At 33.0% G+C, this 23,080-nt stretch overlaps 2 protein-coding genes across 3 annotated transcripts; one reads left to right on the forward strand and one right to left on the reverse strand.

The window, feature by feature from the left end:
* The first annotated feature begins 269 nt into the window (after positions 1 to 269).
* On the forward strand, positions 270 to 1,075 carry LOC127701958 (uncharacterized). The gene has a single exon (XM_052205933.1). It carries the CDS (start codon positions 270 to 272, stop codon positions 1,032 to 1,034), a length of 765 nt encoding a protein of 254 aa, XP_052061893.1. The 3' UTR covers positions 1,035 to 1,075.
* A 10,247-nt stretch (positions 1,076 to 11,322) lies between these two features.
* LOC127701450 (stabilizer of axonemal microtubules 2-like) lies at positions 11,323 to 23,080 on the reverse strand. Of its 2 annotated transcripts, XM_052205313.1 has the most exons (8): positions 22,818 to 23,080; positions 20,740 to 20,977; positions 19,057 to 19,128; positions 16,519 to 16,741; positions 15,923 to 16,048; positions 13,833 to 14,058; positions 13,129 to 13,267; positions 11,323 to 12,843 (listed from the first exon to the last, which is right to left on the reverse strand). In XM_052205313.1, the coding sequence occupies exons 1-8, from the start codon at positions 22,892 to 22,894 to the stop codon at positions 12,397 to 12,399; spliced, it is 1,548 nt and encodes a 515-aa protein (XP_052061273.1). In that variant the 5' UTR covers positions 22,895 to 23,080; the 3' UTR covers positions 11,323 to 12,396. The 2 variants fall into 2 exon arrangements, with proteins under 2 accessions (XP_052061273.1, XP_052061274.1); XM_052205314.1 differs by lacking the exon at positions 19,057 to 19,128 and having other exon boundaries at positions 22,818 to 23,079.

A 23,080-nucleotide genomic window follows, 5' to 3' on the forward strand; every position in this document is an offset into this window, starting at 1 on the left:
TATTTATTAAAGGTATTGGTCACATGACGTAGTTACGGTCAAGTGATTGTTTACTATAAACACGTGTGTGTGTTTACATCAAGCACATGGTGTGTGTTTATGTTCTATTTGATTGGATGGCATATACCCGCAATGCGGTTTTTACGGGTATATGCGCTCATGAGATTCGTGAAAAGCATGATTAAGTATTACTTAAGGGGTTCGTTTGAGAAAATAAAGTTATTCGAAGTTTGCCTATAGTTAACGTAGCAGCAGTTCGTTATTGTGGTATGTCTGACTACGAGAAACTTCTAGATTCTGACCATGAATCTTTGCCTGGTCCTAGTGTACATTCGTTGCCTGATGGTAGTTCTGCACATCATACTGGTAATAACGACTTGGTTGATACATTCTCGCTGTTTAAAACCTATCTTGACGGGAAGATCGCTACTCTTCACAAAGACTTGGCCGTTGGCAATGAGAACTTCGCTACCAAACTCAAGCAAGAAGTGTCAGTTAAACTTAAAGGTGAGGGTAACCAGATACAGTTCAATTTCAATTGTGAAATTATGGCCGACCTTGTTAAGCTTCAGAAGCGTATTCCTGATGAAGATGCAGCATGTCTTAAATTGGTATCTGGTGCTATCCTCAAAGTTAAGAAGCGTAATAAACTCATCCGCATTGCAGACAAATCTCCCGCAGGCTGGAAAACCGTCCGCGAATATGAGAGTGACGACCTTGCCTCCGACTCAGAAGATGAGAAACGCATTCGTTCTGCAGAAAGCCGTGCCATTAGGAGTATCAAGGAAAAGAAAAGACCTCATCCTTATAGAACCGTTACAGCTACTGTTTCTGCTCCTCCTGCTCCAATGCCCAATCAACACAATGTTCGACAAAACAATTATCAACAGCCGCCCTTTCGGACCAGCAGACGGAGGGAACCCTCATCTCATGACATCTGTTACAACTGCAACCAGCTTGGTCACTGGCGAACTCAGTGCCCCCTTTTCAGTACAAAACCAGCTGTCCCAGGGACATCAAGGCAACAGAGTTAATGATAAGTATTTTGATACTACTTTTTTAGATGAAAGCAATCTTTACGGACAGTTTGAACTGGTTCTGTCACATGCTAAATATTTTGATAATATTGATATTTCATCTGTTGCAAAAGGGGTAAAATATAGTTTACGCAAGCATATACAATTCTGGAAACATATAGGTGCAAATGAATTTGTTATCAATACTATCCAACATGGTTACGTTATTCCATTTTTGCAGACTCCTACATCTATGTCATTTAAGAATAACAAATCTGCAAATGTTCATTCTAAATTTGTAAATGAAGCAATTTCAGAATTACTGAATATCGGATGTGTTATTGAAACTCCATTTCAACCGTTTGTTGTAAATCCGCTAAGTGTTGCAGTTCAAAGTTCGGGCAAAAAACGTCTGATTTTAGATTTAAGTGAACTGAATGTTTTTATTAAAAAAGAAAGAATAAAATTTGAGGACTGGAAAGTGGCTTTAAATTATTTCACAAAAGATTGCTATCAATTTAAATTTGATCTTAAGTCTGGATATTTTCATTATGACGTATGTACTAAACAACAAACATATTTAGGATTTTGCTGGAACGAAAAATTTTACTGTTTTACAGTGTTAGCCTTTGGTCTATCATCTGCTCCATATCTTTTCACAAAATGTCTACGACCAATCGTAAAATATTGGCGAGAAAATGGCGTAGATATTGTACTTTACTTAGATGATGGACTTGGAATGGGTAAAAATAAACAAGAAGCTTCCGAATGTTCATCTTTCGTGAAAACCTCCTTGTTAGAAGCAGGGTTTTTAATTAACATGGATAAATCTATTTTTGAGCCAGTACAATGTTTAGAGTGGTTAGGTTTAGTTTGGGATTCGTCTGATTTTTCAATTAGTATATCAGATAGACGGATTGATAATACACTTACATCATTGGTTGATATTTTGAATAACTTTCCTAATTTCACAGCACGTAAATTGGCTCAGGTAACGGGAAAGGTAATTTCTATGTGTCCAGTCATGGGTAACATAACTAGTTTAATGACCCGTTATTTACACTGGGCAATTGAATACAGAGTAAAGTGGGATTTAAAGTTAATATTGGAATGTCCTGATTGTGTATTTAATGAGCTCACATTTTGGCTGAATAACATTAAAAGATTGAACAGAAAACATTTAGCAGGTTATTCTTTTCCTCACGTGCTTGTATATTCTGATGCCAGTAACGTAGCTGCTGGTGCTTACTCGATAGATATTGACTCTAATATTTTTCATCAGATGTGGACTTTACAAGAGTCCCTAAAGAGTTCTACATGGAGAGAACTTCAAGCTATTTTGTTGGCTTTGATGTCGTTTAAGAACCGTTTAAGAAATAAATGTGTTAAATGGCATACAGATAATAATAACTGTGTTTCCATTGTTCAGAAAGGAAGTGCAAAAGTACATTTACAAGAGATAGCTATTAATATTTTTAAGTTGTGTTCTGAATTGAATATTACTTTAGATGTTGTTTGGATCCCGAGATCTAAGAATACAAAAGCTGATTATATTTCTAAAATGATTGATATAGAAGACTGGGGAACAAATAAAGAATTTTTTAAATTAGTAGATAATATGTGGGGTCCGCATACTGTGGACAGGTTTGCGAGTAATTTGAATAAAAAATTACCAAGATTTAATTCCAAATTCTGGAATCCAGGTGTTGAAGCAGTTGATGCGTTCACGCAAAATTGGAAAAATGAAGTAAATTGGATTGTTCCTCCAATTTCCGTTGTCTGTAGAGCAATCAAACATTTGATTTTATGTAAGGCTAGAGGCACTTTGATAGTTCCAAAGTGGCCTTCCTCGTCATATTGGACAATGATTTTTAAAAAAGGTTCGCATTTGCAACCCTATGTAACTGATGTTTTAGAATTTCAACCAAATCAGAACATTTTTATTCATGGTATGAATAATAAGTCCTTGTTGGGATTTTCTGAATTCGTTTCTAGTGTTTTAGCTATTAGATTGAACGCTCAGTTCATGTAAGAATTTACGACAAGGCTGTTGAGCAAGGTCGTATGGTAAAGACAAGGCCAATCTAATGGCAAGGTCGTATGCTGATGACAAGGCCAAATTAAATAGGCAAGGTCTCACCTGACATGGCCAGTGTGAAAAATAAATCTGGCAAGGTCATTTAAATATATTGTAAGCTAGTAGTAGTATAGTAGATTATATTTCTATTTGATATGCACGTTTTTCAGATATTTTTTCATGTGGAGTCTGGAAATCCTTGCCTAAGCCAGTTGACCAAGATTTATCATCTTTATCTAACTGCCTACCTGAGTTCTGTCTCTATTCGAAAGCCGAGAATACCAAAAGAAAATACTCTTATGCATTTAACAATTTCTGTAAGTGGTGTAATAAATATTCTTATGTTAAACCTTTACCAGCTTCAGATTTTTATGTTTCATTGTACTTAATACACATATCAAAGACATTTAACTCGTATGCTAAGGTTGAAGAAGCATATTATTCAATAAGCTGGGCTCACAAACTAGCTGGCTTTTCTAATCCGTGTAATTCACAGTTGTGTATATCGGTTAAAGAAGGAGCTCATAGAAAGATTGGACATATTATTGTAAATAAAAAAGAACCAATTACGCCAGATATTTTAAAGAAAATTGTTAATAAATATGGTAAAGAATGTAACAATCTTATAGAAATTAGAATTTGTTGTATGTGTCTTATTAGTTACGCAGGCTTTTTAAGATTTTCTGAAATGGTAAATTTAAAAAGATCTGATTTAAGATTTGCTGATACACATGTCTCTTTGCTCATACAGAAAAGCAAAACTGATCGTTATAGAGAAGGCACACAAGTTTTAATTGCTAGAACAGATACACAAACATGCCCTGTTAGTATGTTGGAGAAATATTTGTTATTATCCAATATAGATGCATCATCTTCAGATTATATATTTAGATCCATGTATTTATGTAAAAAATCTAGATCTTATAGACTGAGAGGTTTTAAACCTTTGTCATATACTAGAGTTAGAGAAATTATATTATCAGCTCTGGAATCTATCGGTTTAGATAAGTCAAAATTTGGATTACATAGCTTGAGATCAGGTGGAGCTACTGCAGCTGCATCAGCTGGCATTCATGATAGATTATTTAAGAAGCATGGTAGATGGGCTTCAGATAAAGCAAAAGATGGCTATGTAAGAGAAAATGTTAAAGAAAAACTGATAGTGTCTAAAAGTTTGGGAATTTAATTTTTATAGATATACTATATATGTGTATTATTCTTTGCTCAGATCTGCTTGGCTTTCTTTGTCTTTCGAAAGGCTGCTACACCTGTAGGCACACTTATCCTATTTATGTTTTGTTTTATTTATTAAATAATTTATATTCGTTTGAGCTGGCGAATTAGAATATAAATATATTTATTAAAGGTATTGGTCACATGACGTAGTTACGGTCAAGTGATTGTTTACTATAAACACGTGTGTGTGTTTACATCAAGCACATGGTGTGTGTTTATGTTCTATTTGATTGGATGGCATATACCCGCAATGCGGTTTTTACGGGTATATGCGCTCATGAGATTCGTGAAAAGCATGATTAAGTATTACTTAAGGGGTTCGTTTGAGAAAATAAAGTTATTCGAAGTTTGCCTATAGTTAACGTAGCAGCAGTTCGTTATATGTTTACCCACCCACCCACCCCTTTTATGAGTTGGGTATTGTTAACGTGGGCATATACATATATTACACTATATTAATATGAATTTTTCCTCTTTTGTAGATAGTTTTTGATTGTGTTACTGTATATTCTATTATATGATTGGATTGGTAGTGTGCTTGTCTGAATTATAGTGAAGGACTTTAGTTTGAAGAATTGTGAATGTAAATAATATTAAAGACTGCTACACCTGTAGGCACACTTATCCTATTTATGTTTTGTTTTATTTATTAAATAATTTATATTCGTTTGAGCTGGCGAATTAGAATATAATTGGTATTTTTATCAGAGAGCATTCTTTGATACGATATGTCGATAAACCCGGTCTCGCCCTTTTTTGAGATTCCCTAAGTTTTCGTTGTTTCCTTGATTTGTCTCTTCTTCATCGATTTACGAGATTTTGAACATCGGAAAACTACTGTCGCTTTAAATAATTCACTTGTACCTTTTTGGTGTTTTATTTTATACCAGTTTTAAAGAGTTGAGTGATTTTTTTTCTGGACTGGTTTTTATTTTATGAATTTCTTTAACATCTGAATTGTGCTAAATGCGCGAATGAAGGTCGCTAAAAAAGGAGGCCATAGTGTCCTTATGTAGCGTGTTTCGTCGAGTATGCATAATTGGCGGAATAGATTAAAGTTTTAAAAAATGTGTCCCAAAAAAGAACGTTTTCATATATATACATGGTAAGAAAGCATTCAACTGTTGGTATTTTATCAGCGAGCATTCTTTGATACGATATGTCGATAAACCCGGTCACGCCCCTTTTTGAGATTCCCTAAGTTTTCGTTGTTTCCTTGATTTGTCTCTTAATCGATTTACGAGATTTGAACATTGGAAAACTACTGTCGCTTTAAATAATTCACTCGTACCTTTTTTGTGTTTTATTTTATACCAGTTTAGAGAGTTGAATTATTTTTTTCTGGACTTTTTTATTTTATGTATTTCTATATACCTTTTATCATTCCACTAATCGAGATTTAAAGGTAGAAGGTTGACTGCTAAAAAACAGGTATTACACAGCCAAATGTGCTTCTCCTAGGTAAGAAACCTCTTCGGTGGTTTTCTTTACTCATATCTTAATGTTTTGTCGTTTAGGGAATTTGATGTTGATTGTTATTTTTGAGCCTCTTTTTGATTTATTCACAGCATTCCTATGTATACCTTCGTAGATTTGCAGTTTGACATATTACGTAAACATTTGTCGATTGTTATGTTTCTAGATTTACATCCAAAGTATTTCTGTTCTTTAACACATTTCAAAGAATGTAAGTAAGTAAGTGAGTAAATCATTTATTATAGTGACATGTGTAAATATGTACAAATTTTAACGATAAAACATAAGGAAATATGAATACACTCGGCCAAATGAAACAATAAATCATCTTAGATAATATTAAACATGTTTTTTCACGTTCTTGCAAATAACAAATTATTCATGAATTTATCTTCAATACTGTTAATTAAAGTTAATTATTTTAGATATCTTTTTGTAAAATAAATTACGTCTTTTGGGGTATGCCTGGACAATCATGTATTTGGCCAATTTTCGGGTACGATTCAACATTAACAATTTAACTTTTTCGTTACTGTTCATAGATAAGAGAGAAGACGTTATCAAAAGTTCACCAAACAAATGTACTCGGATACCATTATAGAATGAACAGTCCAATAAAAAATTCGTCTCGGATTCGGTCACTTCATCGGCGCAAAATCTACAGTCTTTCTGTTGGTCATTCACCGATATAGCGTCCAGCTTCTATCCTCAAAGACAATATTCCACATCTGATTTTTTCTAAATGTGAACGATCTACATGTGTTTGGTAATTGAATTGACTACAAATCTGATTTCTTTGAATGCCTAATCACGCTCACTATAATTAAAAAAAAACCAAAATACCGAACTCCAAGGAAAATTCAAATCGGAAAATTCCTTATCAAATGGCAAAAAAAAAAAGCTCAAACACAGCAAACGAATGGAAAACAACTGTCATATTCCTGACTTGGTACAGGCATTTCCTTATGTAGAAAATGGTGGATTAAACCTAGTTTTATAGCTAGCTAAACCTCTCACTTGTATGACAGTCGCATAAAATTCCATTATATTGACAACAATGTGTGAACAAAACAAACAGACATAATAGGTAAAATACAAAAAATGACCACAGTACAACACATTGGCGGGATGCTTAAGTACCGAGCCACGCCAAAAGGATATTACCAAAATTGGACTAAACAGTAAAGGTTAATAATTTACAAAGGCAAATAAATTAACACTATAACACGTAATTAAGATGATAAACAAGGTCAGTAGAATCTATACATTTGTGAAGTTGATACGGAATATTTGTCAACAAGGTTGGTATCTTCCGATGAACATTTTTTTAGAAAAAGGACGAGACGTTCTTTGACATAGGTAGCAATACACAGTTAGAAGTTTAGTTTCGCATTATGGCCATGGTGAATTTTTTAAATATGAAAGTTTTTGTACAATAAAATTGATTTTTAGATAATTTAAGAATAATATAGCCTTCTTAGTGGGTTTATATGAACATTTAGATTGTTTTTAGCATGTTTTATAGGCCATTTTTCTGTTTGACAGTCCGTATTTTCCTATCCGTACCGCCCATAGGTCCATAAATTATTGTAGTGTTTATCAACAAAGATTTTGCGCTCGATCTTTTCAATTCAATTTTATAGAAAAACGAGCAGAAATGCATATGATTTTTTTTGGACCTCTTGATAGATATACGTCTATGGATTCAGGAAAGGTATCACTGTAATTGATTGAAATTTTCCTTTGGACCAAATTTTGTAGACTTTTGTGACATGTTCACCCCCTTTCTTTGCAATATTTTGTATCAAAGAAATGCAGATTGTTGCCATGGTTACACCCAAAAGAGATTATATTTCACCATTATAACCATTAGAAATCAAATCTATGGAAGATTTTCTTTCTATAAATATACACATGCATAACACAAATATTAAGCCTTATTTGTTAGAAAGGAAGGGAAAGAGGGTGTTTAAAAATTATGAGTGTCAATTTTAAGTTTTTTTCCTAACTGTGTATTGCTACCATAACCCTGGTTCATCAACTTTCTGCTCAGACACTGTTGACGTTTTATAAAGTCTGGGTAGCAGCTGCAAGCTCTTGAATACCGAATGAGTTGGGAAATGTATATCCCATATGCAGGTGAAGTTGGTTTATTGCTGCTAAGTTGGGGGGAATTGATAATTTCAAAATAAAATAGTCTCGTTTGTCATAGATTCTGGAACTGAGACGACCGCTTATGTCATATTCGAGGTATAAGTCTAAAAAAGAGGCAGAGGAAGCCGTGTCTGTTGTTTCTTTAATTTCTAGTTCTGGAGGATACATTTGTGAAACCCAATCAGAAAAGATTGGACTGTTAAAGGAAAGAAAATCATCAATATATCTGAATGTGAAATCAAATGATCTGTCTTCTTTGATCTTCTTGATTTTTACAAGTGTCTGAAGGAACTCTGACTCATATGAAAATAAGAAGAGGTCGGCAAGGAGAGGCGCACAATTCGTTCCCATAGGAATGTCGACAATTTGTTGAAAAAGTCTACCTCCAATTTCAACAAATATGTTGTCAATAAGAAACTCCAGCATACTGATCACTTGTTCCTCTATGTAGCATGTTTTACCTTTTTGTTCACTTTTAACAAAATATGCCGTATGGTATGCCAAAGTAATAAATTTATAGCGTATGCTACCATTTTTATATTGAAAAGCATTGTGGATTATTTCTTTTAGACGATTGTTCAATTTCACATGGGAAATAGTGGTATACAGGGTTGAAAAATCAAAAGGTTTGAAAGCATTAATTTCAGAGAAAGATCGAGATTTAAAATTATCCAGAAGTTCTTTAGGGTTTTTTTAGAATCCACATATGGTTAATACCAATACGCGAGTAAACAGTTTACAGTATTTCTGAAGACCCTCTTTCACAGCGGACAGAATTTTTGTCAATCTAATTGACAATTCCTTTGTAGAACATGCAGATGAGCCGGCAATGTACCGTTGTTTATACGGAATTTTGTGAAGCTTTGGTATCCAATACAAACAAGGTAAGTCCTCAGATTTGCTGTTCAATGTAATGTTCATTGAAGCCATGATTAGGACTTATGATTCACCAAAATCTCATCCTTGTCAAATGATATGTTTTTGTATGTGGATTACCTGAGTGTTTTTTTACTCCTAATTCTTTTACAAGATATTCGTAGTAGTACGATTTACATACAAAGACAATATTATTTGAAGCTTTGTCCATCGGAACAACAACATATTTATCGTGTAGAGATGATAGACATTTTACAGCTTCTTTGTCTCTGAAAACGGACTTTGGTCGATCATTTACACAGTTTTTCAACTTATAAATTCGACGTTTTATCAGAGACCTGATTGTTTTGACCCATTCTGACAAAGTGTCCAGTTCAACTTCTTCTCGTTTAGCCCTTGCTCTGGCGTAGTCCTCAATGGAATCCATGCGTATTTTTGAAGTTATGGTTCCAATTGATGTGTTGGGGTTCCTTCGGAGATGTTCTTGTTGAATTATGTTAGATCCCCAGTAATATCATGGCCAGAGGGGCTGTAAATATAAGGCGAGTGGGAACAGTCACATGTCAGAGGGTTTTTTCTTCTTCTAAATCAAGGTCCTGCAATGCTTGCTTATAGCTAAATACTTTAGGTGCAATGGTTTTGGTGTAACTGTAGGATACAATAGGAACAGACTGGTTTTGAAAATAAAGTGGAATTTTAGATGTTGCCTCCTTGTGATGAAAAACGTTGCTGATGTTGATTGCATCAATTCCTTTATTCAAAAACTGAACTGGAAGGAATTACCTCTTTTCATCATTTAAAGGTTCCGATCTTACTGGTTTAAAAAGACGGAAAAGAGCTTCATCACAAATTATACTGACCCGTCTGTATATTGGAGAAAATGTATTTATGCATCCCTTTTCAAGTGCATAATCTCTCAAACATTTTAGAAAATTAACAGGCAGTGAAAAAAAGAATAGTTCTAATGTAATGTAACCCTAGCGGATGGTGAAGGTGTGAAAAAGGTCATCAAAGCCCCCAGAGGGCGATCTAGATTTGGAAGTATTTTTTACATTGGGCCGATAGTAATGTTTTTGCCCATGACTACGCTGGTGTTTTAAAGTGGTATTAAATAAGCTCATTACATTTACATCACTGCAGGCTGGACTTGACAAATGTCCTACTCCTTTGATGTTATCATTGCAACTATTCGGCATTGCAGTACCTAGTTCCCTTATCCAGAAATTTTCTCTATCTTTTCGGAAAGGAGTACTTAGTATAGGGCTATTGGTGTGGTGATAAATTTTCTCGATGATGCGTACTTTCATAGATAAAGGATCATGGTCCGGTTGATTAAAATGGTTATAAAGAACCCTAAATTGCGGATCTTTATTATCAGACGGTGTTGATTCATCCTTTTACGCAAAGTGTGTCGAGTTTCACCAACATAAAGTAGTCCACACAAAGAACATTCAATTCTGTAAACGACATTGTCCGTGGAACAGTCCAGAGGTTCAAAAGATTTTGTAAAATAAGCTTTTCCTGTTAAGTTACTAGTGAAATCTGGAGTCGTGATTAACATTCTACATGTCTTACACGTGCTCCTCTTTCCTTTTAATATATGTTTATAAGTAGAAAGGATAGTTGATTCACTTGTAGCAGGTGTCTTTAAACAGTCGAAAATATTAACGGTACATGGTTTTAATTTTTGAAAAGTATCTGAATTTTTTAAAGTAATAATTATCTTCTGGCTGTACATAAGTCAAATTAGGGGTATCCCAGAGGATATTCCGTGGAACATACAAATCACAGTGTTCCGTGTAGCAGAAGAACAAGAAACCTCCCTACTGTTCCTCCTATGCTCTTCCCACGAGGATCAATTGAAAAAATGTTCCCCAAAAAGTAGCCAGTTTTTTTTAAATATACATTCAAATTAAGTACAATTGTTATTTTCTATGCTTGGCAATTTTTCTGAATCATGAATACACATATAAAGGGTTATTTTAATAGAAACACACAATCTCAATTACCTAAGAATCAGGCCTGGGCAGTGGTGAAAACATGGCACAAAAAAAACGATCAAGTTTACATTAAATTTTAGTTAAAAATGTATAATGGTGCACTAATATAACATTCGTTATACCTTTCCTGTTCTGGTATTTCGAGATATAATTTGGTTGAAGTGCACTAGAATTTACAAATTAAGGGGAGCTAACGCCGTAATTTGCAATCATTCTAACCAAAAATTTTCTAGAGATTACTCAAATTACCAGACATGCAGAAAAGAAAGACCTACTATTTCTAACTCAAGATAAGGGTAACTTCAAAATACGATGGTTAGGTCAGCTGGTTTTTTTTTGCCATGTTTTGAAATTCTTCTAAAATTGCCTGATTCTTACGAAGACTGGCACTTTCAAATTTCTGATGCGTGAACATTCATACAGGCAAACCCTTGCATTTTTACAGAATATCACTCACAAGTGGAAGGCTTTATATAAAACAAAACTGTTCTTAAGTAAGAGGTTTTTATTTCAGATTGTTTTTTCAACATAGTAAAATACATGTATATCTATCACAGATCGTTATACAATCACAGCTATTTTGGAAATTGTGTTCTTTTAGAAGCACTGAAAAATATACAAAAACTTATCAAGTAACTAAAGATGTTAGCCATAATTCAATATAGTCTAGAAACGAATATAAAAATGTAAATTCCACACATGATCAAATCAGTTTATAACATGTAAATGCTGCAAAGCATGCCGATTGGAAGAACTATAATTCTTCTCTGTTACAATGTATACATCCTTTTGTCATGGTATATATATAAGTCTTTTGTACCTTTTTTGAAATAGCATAACAACAATAAATCAAATAACAAAACATAAAACTCTACAGAATATTAAATATTAATATAAAATAATATAACAGAACATATAATGCTTAAGATTGTCAAAAAGTCAGTGGCAAGCAAAAGTTGGATGAACAAGAACCGTGCATGGAAAATGTTACGAAAGTAAAGTTTCTAATTTTTATAATTATTTTAACTCAGTTGAGATATGCTAAAACATAAATTAATTTGATTAAGACGAAAATGACCGATTTATATGATTTGCTAAATGTTTCCGGCAGTAAGAGTATTACATTCTTTTACCCTGGTAAAAACACTCCTTCAAAACAATAACAAAACCCATTGTGATTTTCACCATCTGTCTACTGAAACTCACAATTGACACAAAAATAAGTAGCATAGCCAATATAAACGAGAAAAACATTGACACACATGCATATAATCAAAATCAATTATAACACAAGTCACATTAGTTAGCAAACTCAACATCAGCATTCATTACAAATGTTAATATGACAATAATGCTTTGAAATGCGTGATAATAAAACACACATTACAATTTCAATTATGATAAAAATGTTAAAAAAATAAAAATATGACGAATGAAATAAAGTTTCATATGGAATGCCAAATTAAACAAAGTAAAGAATAACAAGTTCAATAAAGTGAAAACTACTTACACAGGATTTAGGATTAGTAAGAGTAGCTTATTCTTATAACTGAAACTAACACTACTTTACAGTTATTGATGGTGGGGCTGATCCTTCACGTTCCAGCTTTAATTTCTTTAATTCCCTTTGTAACAGAAATAATTGAGCCCTACATGGTTTAACAACAGGTTTTGTATAAGTTTGCCTATGAACTGTTCCAAAGTCTATTTCTCCATCCGTGTTTACAGGCTTGTATTCTGGTCTAAAGTCTTTTGTAGGTTCGTATTTCTTGGGTATGAAAGAGGTCTTCGTTACACTATCATGGTCAAATTTAGTTTGAGGTGGAATATAGGGTCTGTTCTCGTGGAAATCTCCATATCTAACACGTGACTGTGGTCCCCAATTCTGGAAGAAGTGTTTAGACATAGTCCTGTCATCAAACTTGAAATCTTCTCGGCGTTGTATTTGTCCTTCTGGTGGAAAATGTCTCATCAATACCTTTGGAATTTCCTTAGGAACATAATCACGCTGAAACATAAGTTGAAGATCTTCTAGAGATTGTACACTGACATAAAATTAAGTAAAAATCTATGGAAAAAACAAGATAAAATTTCCGATATATCCTAAGATAGTTCTAATCTGGAATTATAGCTTGCTTCCTATTCAGTCCTTATAAAACATGTGCTGACAAGTTACTTGATAAAATAACTAATTTAACAAATTACGATTCAAATGAGAAACAAACTATTTCATTTACAAACACCAGATTTGGTATAGGCACATACAGATAATTGAGTAATCAATATTTATTACCTTGTTGCATGTTTGTGTTTCAAACTTGACCGTTGGTGGTTCATATTCAGCAAAATCTGTCCTAATAGCTTTAGCCATAGGATTCACCAGTACATCGTGACCTTTAAACACTTCTTTCTGTTCTGTTGTCAAACTACGTCTAAATAAAGTAAAAAAACATCATCAAAGATACAGTTAACATGGATTTACATAACATTTGTATTGCGCACAATAAGAGTTGAAATTCTTCAGTAATCTTCTGATCTGTAAAGAATTATCTTCAACAGCAATGACTAAGAATCAGATCAAATTGTGGTGGCTTTGTGACTAATAGAATGTATACAAAATAAATTTATAAATATTCTGTACTTAGCTAACATTTTATGATAGGTAACTTCAAACAATCGTGGACTGAGGTAGCCTTATGTTCCACAAGGAATGAAGAGGACTAAGTCAATTAAGTAAGCCAACTTCTGGCAACATTCTGGCATATGGTAACATTTTGTACAATTTCTAGTATAAGATGTTGCTACACAGTGGCGTCAATATAACCAGCAGGCATTGCCAGACAGTGGCGTCGATATCGCCATAATTGTTGCCAGACAATGGCGGCGATATAGTCATAAGATATAGCCAGAGGGTCCATATTTCAATAGGTATATGCTATCATAATCAAGAATACTATGTTTTAACAATAAATAGGATGAATCAAAGAAACTACTTACTTATTATCAAACCTTAAGTCAATGGTACATGGAGCAGGCTCAGCAGCTCTAGCTCTCTCAGGATCCAGATATCCAGGGAAGTCTCGCCTGCTCTGTGTTAATGATTCAAACTTTCCAAGAGCTTTGCCTACTTTCAGTGTTGGTGGGTGTGTTGTTCTCTTGACACGATGGTCGCCTTCATGTTTGGTAAATGTGTCATTGTTTGTGGTATTCATAAACATATCACCTAAAAAACAATGATGTTCATGGATTTTTAAATGTATAACACGCACGAGAATTTGATTAATTTTGAAAACAAACATAAAAAAATCATATGAAATGTCCTATGTGAGAAAAATAAGAATATGTGGTACGATTACCAGTGACATAGTTATCCATAAAGACCAATGTTCGAAGATGTGAACATTGTATAAGTATGTAAATTTCATGTCATTTCTAAATAATATTTTTTTAAAGAAAACCAGGATTTTAAACCTGTACAGAGGCGGATTTAGGGGGGCCAGGGGGCCCGGGCCCCCTCTTTTGTGGGAAAAACTTGATTATATAGGGAATCACTGAAGCATGACTGGAGCGGGCCCCCTCTTAGGCAGTCAGTGGGCCCCCACTTATGAAAATTTCTGAATCCGCCACTGCTGTATGCAACGTATACAATTCGCCGTTTCAGAATCTAATGCAGTCTGGGTAATATTTTCAAAAGCGTACACCAAAACGCCGTAATTGGCTTACAACGTCCCAAACAATTGAAATTTAACCAATGACGTGACGTTGATTTCATTTTGGAGTATGAACAATGAAATTACCCACAGTCCTTTAGATTCTTAAAAGGCGAATTGTTAACTATAATAGAACTGTTCCAAAAATGATTTCTATAGAGAATATCAGACATATCATATGGCTTTTTCAATATCTGCTCGAGGGATTATATTGGTTGAGGGTTGACACGGTGTGTGATATTGAAAAAGTCATATCATATACACTTTATTATATACATATACCTCACGTAGATGTTTTTTATGTGACATGACGTCATACAGGTAAGGAGGTTTGAAATGACGTCACACAGATTATAGGTTTGACATGACGTCATACAGATAAGGGGTTTGGTAAAGCCTTTGTAACAGTGACTGCAATCGATGACGTGACGTCATACAGATTAAAGGTGTGATAAAGCCTTTGCAACCGTGCTGATATCGATATCATCACGGGTGGCTGATACAGCATGCTTGACAATGATTGTATTACACATACAATTTATCTGTATTTACTACTAAGTATATAATAAATGGCTTTATTATAATTAACGTGATTGATTTTACATGATACATTATCATATGCAGAGGACGGGAAATAAACTTGGAATCAAAGGTACATTAAGTATGTGTAAGTGTTCAAGTTTGTTGTATACATGTATTTCTGTACAAAATAAAACTGCCTTTATTGTTCACTAATCAAATAACTTGTAGGTCTAGGAAATGATAGATTTATTAAACTGTTTATTGATCAAATAATGTTTAAATCAGTAATTTTAATACTTTTCAGTGATGTCTGACGCATACCTCAATGTTTCCTAAGTTAAAAGTCACAAAGGTCTGCTTTTATGTTTTTAATAATTATTCGTATTCAACCTTTGTATTGAAATTTTTAGTATTTTAAACATGTAAATGTCATATTGATTTAAACACAAATACTTTATAATTGTGTTTACCTAGTAAAAAAAAAAATAATTTGCGCTTCATATAATAGTTAAAGGTATTATTTGCTTAAAATAATGAATAGATCTAAGCTAGTGTTATAGATTCTAATGTCTGTAAAAACGTACTATATCATTTTGAAGTTATCCAGTTTTCATATAATACGTCTATTCGTATCCCTATACTTGTATTCAATATAGACGCTCATTGCTAGAGACAATAAAACATGCGGCAAGATTTAAACGTTTGTTTGCTTTCACTATATATATGTATATGAGATGTCACGGCCAGCTGACAGATTGTTCCGGTGGTCTAGGGTTTGATTCCATATATGGCAATATGGTAATTTTGGAAGAAAACTCGTACAAAATAAAAGCCAGATAAATAAAGTATATGTACCTTCCATTTTAATATTAGACTCAGAAAGTCGAATAGCGTCTGGTCGTTTGACAAACTCTCCTTTAAAGGAATCCTGGGTACATGTTTCTGGTAACTTTTCTTTCATTTCAGGATACAATATTGAACCTGTAATAATTATTCAAATGTGAACTATTTCGTCTGAAGCTTGTTACGTTAATATAATCATAGAGTTTTGCTAATTCGCAAGGTAACAGTTCTCAGGAAAACATGACCTCTCGAACGGACACATTATGACTGGACCAGTTTTTACAATTTCTCCTAAATGTCATATGCGGTGTAAATACTGGAACATATTATTCTTACTTTAAAAGTTTGTTTGACACGACCGGAGATCGAATGCATGGCCTTTGACTGCAACGGACAAGAGCACGCTATAACGATTCCGCCGCAGTGGTAATGTCATACGTCATACTTTGGGTCTTTTTTGAATGAGTGTAGCTTGCATCCACCATAATTCAATATAAGTGTGAAAATTCAAAAATTCTATTTGCTTTTCCAAACTATAGATGTTAAATTATCGTTAATATATTATTTTTTATATGCGATTTAAGGTTATTTTTTTTCGTGTGATTTACCTGTGAAGCTCGGCATTTCTCCAAATTGGACTTGTTTGGAAGGAACCCACTTTTTATAGTGTTCCTTGTTTGTTGTTCTGTTTTCAAACTTAGCATCTGACAGGACGTAATTAGGTCTGGGTTCCATTCGTCTGAACTCTGGTTGCAATTGTTTGGGAATAAATTCCGTGGTATATGAAGTGATACCTTCAATCTTAGCAGACGATGGTTCGAATTTTTCCTCCTGTGGTGATAAAGAGTTTCAAATTTAAATTTTAAAAGATTTAACCTTGGAAATACAAAGTTGGTTATTTCATTGTGTATGATGATTAATTTAGAACTTCATATAGCACGATGCACTCGACTGTCATTGGGGTGATATACAGGTTAGAAAGTGCTCTGTACTCAAATTAACAAATCCACAAATAGGTGCAGAAAAAACCAATTGGTAAAACAGGAAATATTCTTTAAGATAAATCTGAAATCGTTATGGTGGACAGAAAAAATGGAATAATTATTCAAAGAAAGAAGAGCAAGATTTTTATTAGTTTTAAAGGTTCCGGGTCACCGCTTTTCATAATTGAAAACGGAATTTCATTTTTAACAATGACAAAGTTCTTAAAACAACAATAAAGAATGTTAGTAAAATACATGCATAGTTGAGTACATTTAAAGTTCAAAAGATTAATTTAAGACAGTTTTAAAGGTTCTGAGTAGAGAGATAAATTAAGATAGCATGCATTGTTGTCTAATTAGTTTAAAAGCAAAGTCAAGAAATTCGTTGAAATCTTGAAAGTTTTTTTTCCACAAAAGCAAAACTCAACTTCCTTTATTTATGTGGTTGAATATATAGTTTATTTAGTATCAGCGGACGTTATATGTTATATGGCCACCGATGAAAGAAATGTTATTTTTGGTAGACTTATATGCAGAGACTATATATTACTTGTGTATATGAATTCAATACATATTATATATTGACACAATGAACATGTATTTTATTGTGAGTATTTCGACTCATTTATAAAAACGACTCGCAGATAATAAATAAGTATAGCATTGTTGGTAGCGTTTTCGAATTTACCATCTTTGGTAATTAGTGGCTGGCCTGGCTTGAGACATTTTAATGGTTTTCAAGTGAGAGTTTATTTACATTGTGTATATAAAAGGCGTAGGATTTGACTTTGAACAAATATTTAACTCTCGGTAATCCTTACCAAGTCAAACATTTTTATATATTTAGTCAACAAAGCCGACATAACTTAAAAAGGCTACCGTTTAACGATGTTTGTTCCTATCAAAGGTTCAAGGACAAACATATATTTATAACTAACAAACAAATTTAAACTAACAATTAACAAATGGATGTGACGTTACTTACACAAAATATTGTTAGTTGTTTTGCAACTTAAATTTCGACAATAAATTAGATCCGTTTGAAAAAAATCTTATATCTAACAAGCAGCATAATCAATAACATTTCTTCTTGACTGGTGGTGTTGTAAGAGCACATATTGAAAGATGTGCCACATATATGAAAATAATTTCAATTGTTTGAAAATTGTTACAACGTTCATGTTAAGTGAACTTTTTAGAGTAGTATGATGCCTTTGACGCATAGCTGCTTAATGTTGAGGTCATTTTCAAGCGGCAGGGTTCTCTCATAATAATATTTGTTTTATGTTTAATTTCTATCATTTAACAGTTTCAACAATAACAATGCAACCATGGAGATTTATTCGTAGATTATCTTTCCAGACAAAAAAAAATGTCTTTACGAATCATTGTTTTGTTACTTATATATCGCCAAGATTGTTCCAGAAAAAAAACGATAAACATTACCGAAAACTGAAACAAATAATTTGATTTAAGAATTTTAAGATGAATACACAAGTAAACACACACACATAATGAGAATCGATGAAAGACGATGAGAGATGATACTTATAACATACTGTATAATTCTTTTCAGCAAAAGCGTAGATAAAGTACAAGTAAGAATTGTTTCTTTTCATAAATATTACAATGAACAAGGATGATCCATTTTATCAAACTTTTAGTAAAGGGGACAAAATAGAGCAAGGAAGGCTGTTTGAAGGTCAAATCCAGCTTAAGGGTAAATTGAACAAAATATAGATAAAACTCCAAAAATAAGAATTGCGATAAAAGTATGTTGAATTAAAAATCAAGGACGTAACAAAACAAACAAACAAAAATATCTCTGTTTCCTCAGAAAGATATATTAAACAACTTCATTGCCCTCTTAAAATGATTAATTCAAAGGTTGGTGTTTATTGATAAAGTGAAAAATTAGTAATTGCAAGAAGTTAAAAATGAGCTAGTTATATTCGTAGTTATATATCAATAAAACTGAAAAATACTGTATTTTTAGTTATCTTGTACATTTGATATTTCAACAAAAAGACACCGGATCATCATTTCTCATTTGACAGAAATTATATTATTTTGATAGAATATTTGTTATACTCGTCACCTAGAAATAAAGTTCTAATATAGTTAAGATAAACCAAATCCTAGTTTTATTGCACTACATCTTACACTTTTACTGACACGGCGGCCATGTTGAATTTGTCTGCTTGCTGTTGGAAAAATGGCACTCCCATATAAATCCTACAATTGTTATCGTGCAAAATACTATAGCATGTGAACATAAGTAAATTCTACATATAAATATTAAAAGAATCATTTAATCACTCATGATACAAAGCATCCAAAAACTACGCAACCAGCTAATCCATCTACTTAGTAAAATCTTGACACAGAGATAAAAAATTATTTCTCGCCTGTCAGCATAAAATTCAGAAAAAGACAATCGGGTGGACAGCAACATTGCCAGTAATTAATTCAAAGTCGCTGGATCATAAACTAGTGGACAGGGCCTCGAAATGGTCAACAAACGGAGATGTACGGACAGTAATGTAACTTTATAGAAAAACATAATTGTATATTGTAAGTAGTTCCTATCAAACGAACTAAAGCAGAAAATTTAACATTGAAAATTGTAATTAATTTAAAGTCACTGGACCATGACCTAGGGGAAGGGCCTTAAAATAGTCGTCAAACTGATATGTACTGATAGTAATGCAACTTCATACAAAATGTCATTGATCTATTACAAGTAGCTCCTATCAAACTAAGCAGAAAACTTAACAACTGTTCATCATCGTCGTCAGCGGAATAGCAATCCCTATGTCCTGCGAGACAAAAATCATCGCAATTTCCACACGTGCACAGCCTGTTGATTTCAAAAATGAAAATGACGTCTGAGATCAACAAACACCTTTATTATATGTCAAGACAAATGCCAGTGGCCATGGTTATAAACAAGCAATGAGCTGTACAACAAACATAACGGTAGACAAATTTAATTATAATGGATTGAACAAAAAGTATGTATTGAACCACTTATACATGAAACTATGAATAATATTTCAAAAGACTTTTTCACTTGAAGCAACCGATTGTAAATATATGAGATAGGAGAAATTTTAACAAAAATAAAAAACAAATACGTTATGTAAATGAAAAATGAAGCGACAGGATATGGTTATTGTCTTCACTATTGCATCTTATAATAATTATCAATGAAGAAAGTTATGCTACACTTACTTTAATATATCATTCATGTTTAAGGTTTTTTAATATAGCTATTTAATATATCATTCATGCTTAATGGTTTTAAATATAGCTAAACTTAAAAAGCTTTTAAATCTTTATTAGACATCAAAGTCGGAAGCAGGTCATACATGTGAAAAAGGTACAATTACATTGTCATACTGATATTTATTCTCGGGTATTAATTTGTGTCACTGTAAATAAAACAATTCATTATCTGTTTAAACTTTTCTTTCCAATTCAAAATTAAAACTAACTTTTCAATTTACTATGTTTACGTGAATCAAATTGCCAACCACCAAAACTATCAGGTGAAAACCACAACACCACAATAACCACTAAATTCCAATATTTTCAATAGAGAAAACTATTCAATACATAAATTCGCCGTTTCAAAATCTAGTGCATTCTGGGTAAGTGTTTCAAAAGCGTACACCGTGGGCAAAACGCCGTGATGAGTTAAACAATGGATATCAAATTAATGGCGAAACACTATTTTGATGTATGAATAAGGAAATTAAATTTCCCCCAATCTTCTAGATTCTGAAACGGTGAACTGCCAAAACATTAGCCATGAGCTAAAATAAAGGAAATATGTCAACCTACTGGAATAATCGGTTTTGTTCTTTCAATATGACCATGTGATCTGAAATCCGATCTCTGGTTGGTATCTAACATCATAGGCTCTCTGGGAATCCTCGCGAACGGAACTTCCGTCATCGGTCTCTTGCTGGATCGTGGACGCTGAGTTATTCCTTTGAATGTAGCCATGTAATCGGAATCAGGACATGGTCCAGATTTTCTGGGAAATGGCGGTCCTCCTTGATTCCGCCTCTTGTGTTTCCTGGATGTGAAAATAACAAAATAATAATCATTTTTAGCCAAACATGTTATTATGATGAAAACATGATCAATGCCATTCAAAGATTGATGGTCCCATGTTAAATTGGATTTTTGCTTCATCAAATTTCAATAGGCACCGTATGAAGCGACAGCCGTTTCAACACTTTACAAATGGATGCTTAAATTTTTAGCCTGGGATCCTGGCTCAGTGCTCGACAGTAGACGTACGCGAAGGGGAGGTTTGACCAGGATGACAAGCTATTAAATCTTGAGACACCTCAACATTGTAGTTAAATTACGCTCAGTACGATCGCTTTTTTAATCTCATAACACTTTTTGTGATGATGTAAATGGTTTTTACAAAGTATATAATTTCAATAAATAAAGTCCTTCGATGTGTGGAAAGTTTAAAGAATTTCAAAAGTTAATCTATTAGATATTTCCAACTTATGAAATTAACAAGAACGTTCGAACCGATGCAACACTGAGGACTGCTACTTTTCCAATATTTGTCACACCGTTTTCAAAATCAAACTATATTTTGTAGAAGCTATTGAGAATAATACAAATCTTTTATCGTCAGGGTGAAGTCTAAGCTAAGCTAGATGGTTGACTGAACTTCAATTAACTTTTTAACAAAAAATCGAAAAACCTTTGGATTTTTTAATAACCTTTCGCTTTTGATAATAAACAACATTAATATGTTATCACCAGGGAGAATTTTGTAGCCGCAGGCTTAGCTAAACGATTTGCCGGTAATTTTAATTAATCTTGCGACAAGTTGAGAAGCATTTAGATGTGTTTGCTGTTGTTTGACCCAAGTCGGTCATTCAGTAACACAGAAAGTAATGCTGATTTGTTAAAATTCCTATAATTATTGTTTCTTTTTATCATTTGTATTGATAAATAATTTTTAATTTACTATTTCATATGATTATGTTCAATTTGTCTTGGGCGAATATCCAATAAAAATACGAATGTTATGCCCTGTTGTGATAAAACATAAGCCAAGGATGTTACTAAGTTTTTTGTTATTGGTGGTGGAACTGTTCTACATACATCATGTGATTGTATGGTTATCCTATAAAGGTTTAAAGATCAAGAGAAGAAGAAGATGACATGGTGCCTCATCTCGATTTCATGAAATAAGAATTTATACAATTTATGTTTGCACATTTTTACCAGTCAAAAGACGGTGGTGACATTTTATCTACATATAAGCTAAAATAAATAAATTAGGATTTAAAGTTTATACATATATCTATTGAAATCTAATCTGCTTCTAGTGGTAGATTACTTATATTATTGTGTTGTATACAATACCTTTGTCAACCCTTAAATCTTCGATTAAATAACCGGTTTTAATGACATTATTGGTAATTAAATGGGTATAGTTCAGCTAACTTTAGTGTTGCATTCAAAATAACGGAATTTACATGAAAATAAATGGTAGTATTCACAATTTATTCATATATATGTATCGAAGAATTGATCCGTACCTATTTTTTATATTCAGTATGCAATGATTATATTTAAACACATAAATTAAATTCAGAATAATATTTAAAAAATATTTCATGTTTTACTTTTATGAATCTCTGTTGGGGAAGTCAGAAAATTATAACAACTTCACAAGGGATCGTGAAAAACAAGTACAAAGCAAAGAAAAGAAAAGCCTGCATTAACAGAGCTTAAATTTGGAGGTATAATCAGTAGTTTTAGATAAGGGAAAAGGGCATAGCTTGACATTTCTAAATATTGATTAAACACTTGACAATTTCACACTTGAAATGCAAACAATAACTCTACAAACACAGCACTTGAAAGATAAAAAACCTTACCCACAATCACATAAGTCACTGATAGAAACATTATCCGGAAACTGTTCCTTCAAAATATCATCCGGATTCAACGCCATAACTATCTATCTGTGAAAAGTTTGTCAGCAAATAAATACTACATTTCCGGTCGCTATGTTGTATTTTTTTCTCTTTAACGTATCAAACAAGCATGTATTAATTAAGGACACAAAGGTATTAATGGAACAAATAGCCTAATCACGTATCCAATCCGGAACGACTTATCCCTAGCGACGTTGATAGTT

This window comes from Mytilus californianus, unplaced genomic scaffold, assembly GCF_021869535.1.
Source record: "Mytilus californianus isolate M0D057914Y unplaced genomic scaffold, xbMytCali1.0.p SCAF_5, whole genome shotgun sequence".
Classification (NCBI taxonomy): domain Eukaryota; kingdom Metazoa; phylum Mollusca; class Bivalvia; order Mytilida; family Mytilidae; genus Mytilus; species Mytilus californianus.